Here is a 14,662-nt window from a genome sequence, read left to right as displayed (position 1 = left end):
GCTGAACACTACACTTATTTGGACCACAGTCAAACTGATGCATATGATTGGTATTTGTGTTGACATGCTCTCAACCTTTTTGGATACAGACATCCAAAACACTTAAAAAATTCAACACTGTTCTCCACAGTCACTGCCCAAATTTTCTTCTCAGTCTACTATTTGGCATGAAGTTTTCCACAGAGTAAGAGAAAATTTTAATTTATTTATAAGAACATTTCAGAAAATAGCTTTGCATATTATTACCTACTGAATTAAAACATTCATGTCTATTAAAATCTTAGACTTCAGAAACACCTTTAAAATAAATCTTGAATATAAGCAATACAATCATCATATTCTAGAACATGTGTTTTTCTAGAAAGGATTTGGAAATAAGTTCTCCAAATTATCTGAACTTCCAGATCTCAACATAAGCAAGGAAAAAAGCTGTATGACAAATTATCAGTCTACTGCTCCAGTCCATTGAGGGCTAGGAAGAGAGGCAGTATTCTGGATAGGAAAGCCAGTTCATAATCTTTTGCCACAGAATCTCAGGTGCTTCAAAGCTTTCACACAAATTACAGATACATTTACTATATAAAATTTAAAACTCAGTCTATTCAAAGAAAGAAAGGACTAACAGCAGAAACAGCAAATAAACTGTTCTGCAATCTATGGATCATCAGAGTTCTCAAAGATTTTCTAGATTCATGGTGTTGCTTGATCTAAGCAACTTTTATTGAAGAAAACTGGTTGCATAAATATCTGTAATTTAAATTGTGCTAATGACAGTCATGCCCCTGAAAAAAAACCTACAAAAGTTTTTCAATATAACAAGCAAAGTATTTCCACCTCACCAATGACACCAACAAGTACAATAAAAATCTGGAACTATGGGCTTTTTAAAATAGCCATAATACACAGTTTGGATACTTGTTCAAGCTGATTTCAGTTCATTTAGGAATAAAAAGAATTAAGAACATTAATTGTTGCATTCTCTTATGCTACTTTCAAGTCAAAAAGTTCTCAGTTCTCAATCAAGGCTGCTTTACACAGAAGTAAAAGCTATTGAACAGCATTCCAAACTAGCAGAAAAAACGTGTAATCTCTGTCCAATAGTATTTATTTAGGATGTTGGCCTACACTGTCTCTCACTATTAAGATTTAACGATAGGTCAGTTTAAAGCTTATTCTTATTCAGTTCATATGCCTATAAACACATTAAATTGTTACTTCCTTATGATTTCCATTGTACCTCGACAAATTGTAATGTTATTTTTATGTAGACCCTTTAAAAGAATAGATCTTTATTAGCAAATAAAGCTATTATTTAGACACGATTCCTGTACAATCACACCAACAAACTCAAAAGCTGATCACACCTTTTCTATTTATGTATAAATTATACACAAAACTATCAGGAGGGGAAAGAAATAAAGTCATCGCATTTCTACAATTTTAAAATAATAGCTGTTGGCAGGCCTGCAGGAATTTAATCTCCCTCAACGTACTGCATTGTCAAAAAATTATGTAAGGCCAAAACCAATGAAGACAATGAAGTCAATGAACACAATCATTTTATAACACAATACGCTCACTGAATAGACAATTTCAGAATTTTTTCTACTGAATAACATAAATTTTAAAGTAAACTCATTCAGATTTAAAAGTGGGTTTTAAAAAAGTAAGTATTTACTAGGTATCAAAAAAAATAAATTTCAAATAACAAAAAAATTTGTGGGGTAAGCTTAGTAATATGGTTTTATTCCAGGTTCAGAAATATCAGTTGTATTTCATACAGAACAATGCAATAAAACAGTCAGTTTGACTCTTCCCTACCTTAGCTCTAGAAGAACTGACATTCTCCATGTTCTCGATACTGCAGATGCAATTGTGCGAGACTTTTCGGCAAGCTACGCGAATGTAGTCCCAGAAACTACGAGGACTTTCGTAGCCAAACCAGGTGATCTGACCTTAAATCAAAATAAAAGATACTTAAAAACTTATGAACCTCTCTCTCTGCTTATTGGAGATAAACATAATTAAATACTCCCCTAAATGTTGCCTGTACTGACAGAATTTTTTATAAGCAAGTCCATAAATTCCTGCTGAAAACGAGCTCACAGGTGTAAAAAATTTGCATTATGCAGCTCACCCTGGTTTGAAAGTGATGCACAAAGAGAAGTTTGGGGCGTTTGTTTACCTATGTGTACCTTATTGGTTTTCTCCTTGTTAGTATGCTACAAGAATACGCAAGAGTTCTTCACAGATCTCTTAAATCACAACAGAGCACAGACTGTTGTGATTTAAAAATACGATGCAAAAAGTATTTCTGTTATTTGTTTTAGGTAGTACACACATTTCATTAATACAGTCAAGTAGTGAGAGTTTTGTTCTTCAAAAAAATTACTAAATAAAAATATAGAATGCTAGTCAGCTGTGGCAGTGCTATCTTTATTTTAGAAGCAGACTGGAAGTTTACAAAATGTGCTTTCACTGGAGGAGAAACTGATGCATAATCAAAAAATTTTTGCAGTCACAATTTATTATAAGCACACTTCGCCTTGGGAAGCTGACCAAAATGAATTGAGCAAATCATTCTCTCTTCTGAAACTTTAACCAAAATCCTTCATATTTCTTCCAGCTTGCAATGTATTGCAGTTAGAAAATGAAAGGGAAAATTACATACTACTTGCGACCTCTCCACACAGAATAAATTTCATCACAGCCACAACAGTTCAGCCCTGTTTTTCAGACTGAACAGCACAATGTTCACACTTAGAACATACCTGCAAACAGGTATGTAACAAGTAAGGTGAACATTGCCCTCTGGTGACTGCCATCATTACTATGTGCAAAACCTTTTCTGCATATAAAATGAGATCTTATTTTTAAGCTAATTTTATTTGAAGTCTTGAGTTATACTTCAGAAGCTGTATTAATGTATCAGAAAGACTTCTAATTCTTTTCCTGTTAGAAAGCTCAAATTTCAAGAAAGAGTATATTAAACTGATACAGTAAATCATACTTACTGAAAATAAAATGCCAAAACATGTTGACAAGGATTTTTTTATTTAACATGACTTGACTTATCTCCAGGCATAGCCAAAGATCTGTCCCCTGTGATCTGAAGAAATTCAAGTGGCAGGGGTTTTTTTGCCTAGAGGGTGCATGTAACTTGATGTTGTGGTCCATTTGCTTACTTCACCACACAGACATATTTATTAAATTCAAAGCTTGATAAAAGACTTACTAAAAAAAAAAAGCAAGCAGGACAAATTAACATATATTACTCAGTATGTCAAAGAAAAAATAAAATTCCAAGGTGCTTCAGTTACTGTAGTTTTTTTCAGCTCTAAGGACTAAAATAAAAGAATTTCCAAAAGGTGTTTTTATAAACTTACTGTTTTTGTTAAAATGCCAAGTGTAAGGGACAGCAACAAAAATTCAGAGGCGTTTTAACAATATGAAAAGCTACAGGTATTTTTCTTACACTTCACTGTATCAGAAACATTTCTGCCTGGGGATTATACCTGCAAAATTAAATGCAGCTGAAGTGCGAAGATGACTTTGTATCACCAATTCCAGTGCCAACTAATAAAGGCAAGCATATAATACATTAATGCAAAACTCGAAGAACCCTGCTTCCTCACTTGTGACCTAGACCTGCAAGCACAAACTGTCTTCTGCAGACCTAATTTGTACCCTTTCCCTTTGTAACCTCTGTTTATTAGAATTCAGGGAATTTTTATCAATAAAAATTATATTAATATTAATTGCTGAAAGAGACTCCGAACTAGCAGGTAGTAGTAAGTACTTTTTTTTCCTCCTAAAATAAATAGGTAAACTAAACTCATATGGGAAGGGATAAATTGTGCAATGCAGATATAAGAAAAGTCTTTTACTCCTTCAAAAATTAATTATTTAATAATTCCCCTACAATGAAGAGCAAAACCTGAATATTTACCAGTAACATCACTAGTACAGCCATTTACAATTACTACCACCAAACTGTTGATGACACGTGAAACTAGAACATTTTATAGAATGAGGAAAAAAAGAGAATTATTGCATTTATCTTTCCACTGAAGCGCCACTGATCACCCTAAAAGTTTACTGCTCATTGTAGTTTTTCTGCAAGAAAAAAGAAAAGCGAGAAAACAAACTCCACAATCATTAAAATTAGGAATAACATAGGTTGGATAGAGACAAGCAGCTTCCATGGGTAACTCCAGCAGAAGCTTTTGAGGTGTTTATAATGCCTTCTAAAGGTACAGCAAAAAGGCACACAAAGTTGTGAAAGTGTCAAAATAGCACAACACAGCATCCTGTCTTGTGTCGTCATGGTGATAAATGCAAGTAAGTGTACAGATGACAAGTAAGCTCACAGTAACCATGATATGCAAAAATTACAGAAGTCACAAACAAGATGCACTAGATACATTGTCAGTGACAGAATTTATACACCAAAACTATTTCTAAGCATGCATACTAGCTAGTAGTTTGGATATAAATAATTTGTGCTGTGAAGGATATTACATTGAAAACATCGTAAGTCAACAAATACATGACATTAGCTTTCAAAAATATGCTTGAGATGGCCATAAAAATCTACAATAGGTATTCATATTTTTCAGTATAAACTCAGTTAACACTAATTTGAAGTGATAGAAAAAGGCAAGAGTAAAGACAAAATATACATCACTTCGAAATGACATCAGGTTTTAATTGAGCTAGGAAATGCCTGAGATCTGAGATCAAATCCCAAGTACTATTGCTGAACACTTCCGATGCCTCTACCATTTCTTCACTAACTATATTTCCTTAGCTGACCTTACAAAAAAGGACACTTACAGGAAACGTACCAGAAAAATTTGTGGCCAGCAGTGAAAACAAGAAACCATGCAGTCAATTACAAGATACAGCTTAATCTCCATGGTACAGAATGGTTAAGAAAGAACAAATTCCAAACAAGTATCTGGGAAAAAAACAGCTCTTGAAACTACTCACCTTGCTTTAAGATTATCAAACACACATATACCTATATACAGATCTGTAAAATTCCTTTCAGGACTATAGGTCTAATTTGGTCCCAGGACCTTCAAATAAATTGTCGCTGCACCCTCCCAGAATAACGCTTAGTCTCTGCTGTATTAAAAAACCATGAAAATTCTTATTCCTGAGAAGGAATAAAAGAGTAATTAGTCAATCATTTTTTTTCTGTTACTCCTCCTCTCCTACCCTCTCAAGATCTTCAACTGTCCTGTCCAGTAGTATCTTATTTTGCCAGCAAGCATGCCACACAGTTTACTTTAATGACAAGAAGGACACATACTTTATATCCTCCTTATTACAATCTTTGATCTACTCCACATTCTCAATCAATCCAGTACTCCTAGGGAGCACCAGGTATACTGCACATACAGTACTGGGATATAGCTCTCCACTTTCTAGATCATAAGGCAGTCAGTAGCTTGCAATGCCTGAAAAGACAGTTAATACAGATTGCTCTTCCTTAGGGCAATTCAAAATAGCTTGTGAGCCAGATTGCTTTTACTGACAACAGTGGCCTTTTCCTGACTGCTGCTTATGGTCAGTGGTGTACATGTAACTGTGAGGTAGTGCCATAGCATGTAATGTTACCTTTTTGGGAACTATTTTGGTGCCATATGTGCCAAGTCTTCTGTATCGCATGAACAGACACCTGTTCAAGCAGCATTCACAGACTTTTGTTGTATGAGCTGATGTAGTTTGGACAATCTCATTTTGTTACTAAGCAAACACCCACATCTAAAACACTGTTAAGAAAATGAGCAGCTGAGCTAAAAAAGCGCATCCATGGGGAAAGTGATTAGTTTTCTGCATGTTTGACTTTCTGTCTGGCTCACTACAGGATCCATTGAAGACCACAGCCAGTATCACGGAAAGGTAAGCACAAAGTAAGAGGGGGGGAAAAAAAATAAAAATCCATAGCAAACTGCACTGAGTTTAAGAAGTGTCATAAAGATTTTCAATACAACCGGAAAATGCTGTGAGCAATCTGAGACAGCTCTGCTTTGAGCAAGAGGTAGGACTGGATGACTTCGAAAGAAACTTTCCAAACTTAATTCTTCAGTGATACTGAATGGAAAAAGCAAATCAACAAAACCACTAAGAATGCTATTTCATAACCCTTTTGCTGCTGGGAGCTGACAACATCAGATCAGTTACCTATTAAAAATCCATTTTTAAATGGTGCTTGTGTTGCTACAATAGGCATTTTTAGCAGAACACCGAGGAAGATGAAGCTTGGAGAACTACTATTTCAGAATTCTTGATTGCAATGGTTTTAAAAAAGGCATAAAATCCTAATCCCTATAGCTGAACTCTTTTCCCTTTAAAACACCTACCCTTCTTCCTTCCATTTTATTTTATTTTGGTCTGGATCCTAATTAAACATGAAACCAATAAGCAGAAACAGTCACTATATTCCACCAAGACTATGCTTTGCTCCTTAAAAACATATTAAATTTAATGTAAGAAAAAGTTACCAGCAAAAGTTTTATTAGAAAAGTAAACTTAGTACTTAATAATGCAAAGTAAACACTTTTTTTATATTCTTCCTTCTTCATCCAGTACTTTCAAAGGAAGTAAAGATTAAGAACTGTTGTTTTTCATGGCCTTAAGAAAGTAAAGTTCTATACACCCTAAATCTCAACTCTGGATCATCCATTTAACTAGGTTGCCATGGGATTATCCTGACAAGTTTGATACAGTGAAGCCATTTATCTCACCATAAACAAACAGATCAAGTATGTTTTGCCAGTTTAAAAACACTTTACACAACCTACTGCAATAGCCAGCCAGTCCACCATTAGTGTGTTCCTACTGACAAAAAGTATGCATTCAGAATATATTAGTCATTTCCATTAATAAAATACAATTTCTTTCAAGCCCTGTATTGTATAACATATACCCTCTTAAAGCTTGAATTTTCAATGTACATTTATTATCTCAATTTCTGTTTTATTATTTAAAAACTACTCACAGTCAACTAGCTTATTACCAAAATATTCCTCGTTCGCAACACTGTGCACAATTTACTGCCTTTTTATGTATTTTTATTTAACTCTGAAAACTTAGAAAATCATACTAGTAATTACAAGGGGAAGACTGAAACAGCTAAAAAAATTTAGCTGTTTGCAAGTAAAAAATTATTTAAAGTAAGAAATGGAGAAATCCAAATTCTATTTGCCCGTAATCCATTTGCCAAGCTGTCAAGGTTTCTCTGTACTCCTTGTCCTAAGTAACAGACTGCAAAGCAAAAGAATGTTGGTGGAAAAAAATAAAATGTATAATGTTTTTTGCTCTAACACCACTGAAGCTGGGGGAGAAGGAGAAAAGAGAGCAATTTCCCTGCAGTGTCAAGCTGCTAAGTACCCATAATCACTCCAATAATCTTTGTCACAGTGTGACAAACCCTATGTTTCCACCCTACTGCATGACTTTTTTTTTCTCCTCTGACAGAACCACAGCAGGTAGTAATTGTGCTACTCAAATGTCAGCCTACACACAATATTGTTCACAAAGCTTAGCTATGAATATTAAAAAGTATGAAAAGGAGTAGATTGTCATATTACACATCTATATTTAGATGACTATGATGTCCTTCATACTCCTCAAATATTTCAAAAACTGTACACAGAACTGAAAATGAGGAGAAGCTTCCAAAGTCGTCTTCTAGTGACTGTTACTGCTAAGGCACACTCTGTTCCTCAAGCAGAGCAGTTTCCTCTAGAACAATTGGAAAATGCAAACAGACATTTTCTTCAATTAGAACATCTGACTCGATACAAGAAGAAAATCAACAACTGACCTTTCTAAATTTAATCATATAATTAGCAATTTAATCCATTAGATTCCTGTAGCAAAAAACATGTTCACTAAAGGAGTGGGGGGACAGGAATTAAAGGACCTAAACACAGTCTCTGGAAAAGAAGGCAACAAAAGCAAGGAAGGGAAAAAGAAAAGGGAGCAGCAGCTATAGCACTGCTGTCTATAGCTTCTCTTAAAGCGGATAACACTACAATTGTCTTTCAGACTCTTAGGACACAGCCTTATCATAAAGCAGAAAAGCAGATAGAGCTCAGCACCATGGCAACATTCACTTGCTTAATTACCAGCCCAGAAGGCTTCCAACAAGATCATTGGAAACATGTTTCACAAAAACAGCTGCTTTCACTTTTCCACAGTAATGTAAAAAATCAGGAAGGTAACAGCGATGGGACAGACACACCAAGAAAGCCAATGCTTTCATTCAGCATCAAGGAGTTTGTAGATGTACTCTGGTTTATTATAAACAAATTATCATGGCAAAATCATCACCAGTAAGGAAGTTTATTAACATACCTTTCAGTCGATGACTTAGAATCTGTTCCAGAATGGCTGCAAAATTATTAAATTCAGGGGAAGTATCATCGATAGTCTCAAAACAGGAACGGTCAATCAGAGTCTTGACTGAAAACCTAGAGTAAAAGTACAGGACTATCATAAATTATATGAATAGCTACTGGTCCTCTAGCAAAGAACCAGAAACCACCTTGATGATTTCAAGTTCAGTCAGAGCAATAGGAACACAAAATAAGTTGAGAAACAGCCTAGAAGTACAATCACCCTTGCTGGTCTTAAGCATAAAGCCTTAAAACCCGAAAGAAAACAAAAATCTCCACCCATTCCACATAAAAATGAGCTAATTATTCTCCTCTTCCCTAAACTATTTTAATGAAGTTGTAGAAAAATGAGCACTCGGAAGCATCCAACATCAGTTTCTCTTTGTAATTCTAAACATACTAATTTTTTGCTTGACATTTCATCAATGCTCCTTTTATTCCCTAAATTTATGCCCAAGAATCAGAAGTATTAACTTTATTGTATTAAGAGAACACTGTAATTTCATCCTAATGCAAAAATAATCCAGACATATTATAAAACAATGAATTTTTATGCACTGTTAACTCTGTGCATTAGCGTAGAGTGATTTCCCTGTGAATGGGGGTATTCAGCACCATATATTACTACATTATTATGCTAGAAAAGCTATCAATTTAAATGATCTAACATTTGAAATAGGAAAGGCTGAATCAAGCCACTGTGAAAACACACCAAAATGTAACTAATCAATTAGGCTGTTCACTGTGTTTAGTTACAACTGCATTTCCACAATTTTATTCTTATTCAGAAGATAGTTTAAACCTCAAAAAACATGACAAAAAATTATTCTCTTTTGCCTTCATAATTTTAATTATAATCCATTTTTATTTTCTTTTCTGCTTCTTGTTCTTTAGTTTTCAGTTTCAAGGCAGATTTCATATGTTCTCAAATTTGAAAATAACACTTATTTTGGAGCATTTATTGTGGGGAGTTTTGCAGCAATCTTATTTGTATTAATAGAGCCATACCAGAGCCTGAGGAGATAGTTTTCACAAGACCCAAACCTCAACAATACCAGCTTAGGATGTTCTCACTCTGCCTGCTCATCCCAGATCCCATACCTGAGCACATTGGCTTCCTCAGTTCTGCCAGTTCTACTTTTTCTGGGGCTCACTATGAACTGTTCCAGATTTTCAGTACTGGAAAGGAGGGGTGAAGTGACTCTTAAATATGGATACATTCATAATAAGTACACATCACTGCATCTCAACACAAACAGTTCTATGGCACAGCTGCAGAAGCAGCATACTACATAGGCATGGGTAGGACTGAAACACCTTCAACCAACCATACTAGTTTCAGATGATCTGTACTATAAAAGTAACTTATCTGCCTCCTTAGTGGAGTCAGCACAGCCTTCTGATGCTCACTTACTAAACCAAACTAATATGCTCAAACTGAATTGACATTTATCTTAAGAGTTTCCACTCAATTTGTTATACTCAGAAAACTTCTGAATAAAGACTCCCTATTTTACCTTTCCCGCAAGCTTCTATTGTTGTAATGTTTTTGGCAGGACAGGAATTAGGAGTGAATTAGGGTGGGGGAGGAAGCTTCTCCTGCAGTGCCAAGTTATGACTCAGTTTTGAACTCCTCCACATTTTTAACCAATTTTGAGTAAGTGAGAGACATGCATGCCCACCAGTTAATCGCTATTGACTACTCTAATGGCAAAAATTATTGCTTCCTCAAAGCTATACCAGAGCCATGAAATTATCTACAAAAAACACCTTCTTAATTTTGAAAAATAAATGCATATAGCAATGCCATGACTAAGTCAATATTAACTGTAAGAAGACAACTCCTCTTCCACTATGCAGGTCTGAAAAAGAGAAAGTGCAGCATATCACTCAGGGATAAATACACAAGATAGACAGTGAGTTAGCAGTGTGATGTACTGCACTATATACAGGAATATTATCTTAAAACTCAGAGAAAGGATCAACAACAAACTGCAAAACAAAGTAGAATACAATATATAGCTATGCCTATTTTTCCTGTATTCAACTACCTACTTAATAGTTCACTGATTAATACTGTATCAAATACCTATTCAGAAATGGAGATATATTCAAGAAGAAACACTTAAGAGCAATTTCACATACACTTCTAAAAATCAGAGATAAGAAATTTATTTTATATTTTCAATTTTAAAGCATTCTGCAATTCAACTGAAGAAAAAAGATCGAGTTTTTAAGGATACAACAATTTCTACATACCTTGGGTCCAATTACAAAAGACAGTCTAACAGCTCATCATCAATAATGGTGTTCTTTTTAAGTGCTCATATTACTGCCACCCTTTACTCCATGGAAATGTTAATTTTCATCTCTCCACTCTACACTTTCACCAGAAACCTAAGCAACCTTTATAGCTATGTCAAATTAGGTTAAATTGTCTTTTAGGAGGACTGACAGGGAGTGCAAGTATGTACCCATTACTTCCATAGACCAGGAAGATAAGGACACAACAAGGCAAAATGTGATTCACCAGAAATATTTTCTTGAGATTTAAAAAAAAAAAACTCTTAGGCAAATACTTCTGAGTTGTCTTTTTTTCTCCAAATACTACAAGGAGGCAAACATATTTCTAAGTGCAAGTTAAAAGTTGTAAGCACATTTTGCATGTTAAATATTCACACTTCGCCATGCTTACCATGCAGATTGGAAAAAAGGATTTAAGGTATGTAGAAGTTTTGCCTTTGAAAAAGGTTACAGTGTAAGCATTGAGTAAGCATTTGCCTCAGTCATCAATGATGCCTCATGTGTTGTTTCCACTGTATGGCCCCCCAGACAAGAAAGTCCACGCTCTTGCACAGTTATGTGGAACCACATGGCGACTGAAAGTCAAGAAACAAAAGGTCAGGTCTAAAGTACACAAGAGCTATGAAGAAAAAAATGTCCGTATAGGTAGAGCTAGAGCTGTTTCCTTGGTTCCCTTTGTTGCTCCCAGCTTCATAGAATCTAAGATCATTGAGTCCAATCCAATCCAAGTCCACCACTAAACCATGTCCCCAGGTGCCACATACACATCTTTTTGGAACACTTCCAGGGATGACAATTCCACCACTTCCCTGGGCACTCCGTTTCAATGCCTGACCACCCTTTTAGAGATGAAATCTTTCCTAATATCCAGTCTAAACCTCCCCAGTGTAACAGTCCACCTACATGTCAGAGGTTAACAGAGAAACTGCAGCAAAGAAGCATGAGAAAGTAAAGTGGCTTGAAAACAAACTAAAAATTTTCTAAAATTAACTTATTGGTGGACTATAGGAGCAGAGCAGTAATATAGTTCTGACACCTGTTGCTTCAAGACTCTTTAAAAAAGAGTCTTTTTCCAATCATTTTCCACTGCGTAACTGCAACAATAAGGTTTTGTTGGGTTTGAATTTTTTCTAAATATAGTAACTGCCATTGGAGAGATTCCAATATCAGTGTTTCTAAAAGACCTTCATTAACCCTGATGTTTTTGGATTCTCACATGTTCTTCTCTGTCACGAATCTACTCTTGCTTGAGCCAAAAAAAGACGTAGAAACAGTAGTATTCTCCAACCTTAATAAGACCTTCTGAATTATGTAAGCTGGAAACATTCTTAAATAAGAAAGACTTAGTCTTTTTGGGGTAGGCTGCAAGATATACAAGAAGGTCTCCCAAATTTCTTGTATAACTCCAAACCAAAGCGAAATCTTTTGTGGATATATCCCACATGTATAGGCTTATTTCCAAAACAGCCACAAGCCTCTAATGAAAAAGCAAAAAAGCGGAAAATTAGACTGATGTATGAATTTGTCACTTTTCATTGTCAAATTCTGCTCCTCCTTTTAAGTTTTCAAATGAATGAAAGGATTCTGTTAAATTTATTTAGCTTGCAGTTTGGGAAATGTCATTAAAATGCCATTTTGAAGAATACAAACTATTAGTATAGAATAATAGTATAGAACTACAGCAAAGCACAGAAATCTTTTAAATATTTAGTCTTACACTGGTAGAAGAATAAAAATATACACAAATGTACACATATTATAATAATGCAAAATCCTTTTTCCTCAACATGCTTTCCAAATTTTGATGTGTATTCACAAAATAAGAACTTCAGGTTTTGGGAAGATATAGCAAAATTAAATTGTTTCACTGAAAATAATTAAAATACACCAATTTCAAGTAGTTTCTGCAGTAGCTCCCTGTTTTATAAATGTTTGACTGAATTCCTTCTGCTTTCTAAGCATCTTTAAATACATTACACCATCATTTCAACTGCAGGACAATGATAAAACAAAAACTAAAATGAAACAGTACAGAATACAGAAGAGCACTGCCTCAAATGGAAGGCAGAAAAAACCAGCAAGTTCTGTAGAATACAATATTCTCTTTTTAAAAGAACTGTTTATACCCTGTATGATGGTGTCATTACTTGATAACACTGGTGTTTTCCTGAACACACAGATTGGCAATATCTGCATCTCTGTAATCATAGTGAAACTGAAAACTTTTATTCTTTCATTTGATCTGCTTCAGTAAGTCTGAGAAAAATCTTCTTTTTCTTTGTTTTTGTTGCATATCTTTTTCACAGGTAGGAACAGAAGTAAGCACAAAAGCCTGGGAAAAGACAGAATAGTACTAATGCTACTCTGAAATGCAGGTACTATGACTTGAAAGAATATTGAAGCAAATTCCTTGCAGTAGATGAATGATGGAGTCAGCTGTAAAACCTATTATCAATATGCAATAAAAGAAAAAAAAAGAAAAAAGGAAAAATATTTTTAAATACTGCTGCAGCGTTAAGTGGTGATGGTATAAAATTATTTAATAGTTGTCCTGGAACTTTATTAAGATTCGTGAGAAGTAAAACTATATCGTAACCCGCATGGATCTCATGTAGACCTTTCCCAGATAATATGCAAATTAGTTTGATAACTTCAAAATTAAGCAATTGAAACAAACGAGCGAACGGAGTCATTGCTACCAGCACATGCCCGCATTTAAAAGTTTGCCATGACGTAACGGGTCAGTGCCGCACACCTGGAAAACGCTGCATGAATTCCACAGTGACAGCAGTGGAAACGCTTCCACGGAACGCCGTACCACTAAGCTTGCATAAGCTCAGCACCGAGATGCTAAAAAAAAAAAATAATGTTTGAATACAGTAGCTCTAGTCCGTACTGCAGATCTCCTGATCTAGATTTCGGAGATAAAAATATCCCGGAGCGCAGCCTCCCCGGGATGCTCCTGCGGCACCGGCCCGCTCGCAGGAGCACACGCTCGGCCGCTTCCACAGGGCTCGAACGCCTTCACGTCCGAGACATCGTATGAAGCCTGAACCCCACAAGCGGCCGGACCGCGGCCATCGAAGGGAAGCGGCCGCTGCTCCAGCTCTGCCCGAGGACGGGCAACGTCCGATCGGCGCTGCCCAGGGCTCAGCCTGCCCTGCCCTGCTCCCGCACACGCCTTGCGCCTGAGAACTCAAGCATGGTGCCCAAAAACAACCTCTCAGTCACCCGCTCCATGCGACCTCCTCCCACCAAAAAACCCCATCTGACGCTCCGAAGCAGCGGCGCTGGCCGGTGAGACCCTGTCCCTCGCCGCCGCCGGGACACCCTCCCGCAGGAGCTGAGTCAGGATGGATGGATGGATGGATGAATGGATGGATGGATGGATGGATGGAGGACGAGGCTGCCCTACCCCTGGCCTGCCTCCCCCCGACCGGGCTGCGGCGGGGAGGCCGCCCGCGCTCCCGCCCCCGACCCACCTGTGCGAGGTGGAGGGCGGGGGGCGGGATGGGCCCCCGGGCAGCGGCGGGAGCGAGAAGGGAAACGACGATGCCCTCGGGCGGGCCAGGCCGGGGCTCACCTGCACACCGTGATCAAGTTCCGCCTCTCGACCGCGGCGTTGCGGGACGGGACGCTTTTCCTGCGGGCGGAGACGTTGAGCCCCCCTAAGCCGAGGGACGCCATCTCCGCTGGGCAGGGCAGGTGGAGCCGCCGGGGCTGGCGCGGAGCCTTTGTTCCCAGCCTCTCGCTCTCGAGGATGCTGCGCCCGCCGCCGCCGCACGCAGAAGCCGAGGAGGAGACCCCCGTGCTTCCCCCGCTCCTCCTCCCACTGGCCGGTCCCGGAGCGCCCGCGGCAGGCGCTGGGCCGGGCGGGCTGCGCGGGGTCCCCGCGGCGGGGGCGGCTCGGCCCCCCCGCGCCGGCAGCCGGGCCGCCACAGCGCCGC

The 14,662-nt window shown here is 37.6% G+C and overlaps 1 protein-coding gene across 1 annotated transcript in view; it reads right to left on the bottom strand.

The window, feature by feature from the left end:
• The window catches only part of RUNDC3B (RUN domain containing 3B), a 51,343-nt gene extending 36,768 nt beyond the window's left edge, over positions 1-14,575 (bottom strand). Inside the window, exons 1-3 of the mRNA XM_027639536.1 lie at positions 14,299-14,575; positions 8,371-8,486; positions 1,822-1,955 (exon numbers count right to left, since the gene is read on the bottom strand). Of these exons, the coding sequence (XP_027495337.1) occupies positions 1,822-1,955; positions 8,371-8,486; positions 14,299-14,402 (354 nt within the window). The 5' untranslated portion in view covers positions 14,403-14,575. The remainder of the gene's footprint in view (positions 1-1,821; positions 1,956-8,370; positions 8,487-14,298) is intronic.
• Positions 14,576-14,662: the final 87 nt, after the last annotated feature.

This window comes from Corapipo altera, unplaced genomic scaffold (assembly GCF_003945725.1).
Source record: "Corapipo altera isolate COAL_440 unplaced genomic scaffold, ASM394572v1 44, whole genome shotgun sequence".
NCBI classification, from domain to species: Eukaryota; Metazoa; Chordata; class Aves; order Passeriformes; family Pipridae; genus Corapipo; species Corapipo altera.
Note: the sequence above shows the minus strand (reverse complement) of the source record. Positions and strands in the feature narration are given on the sequence as shown.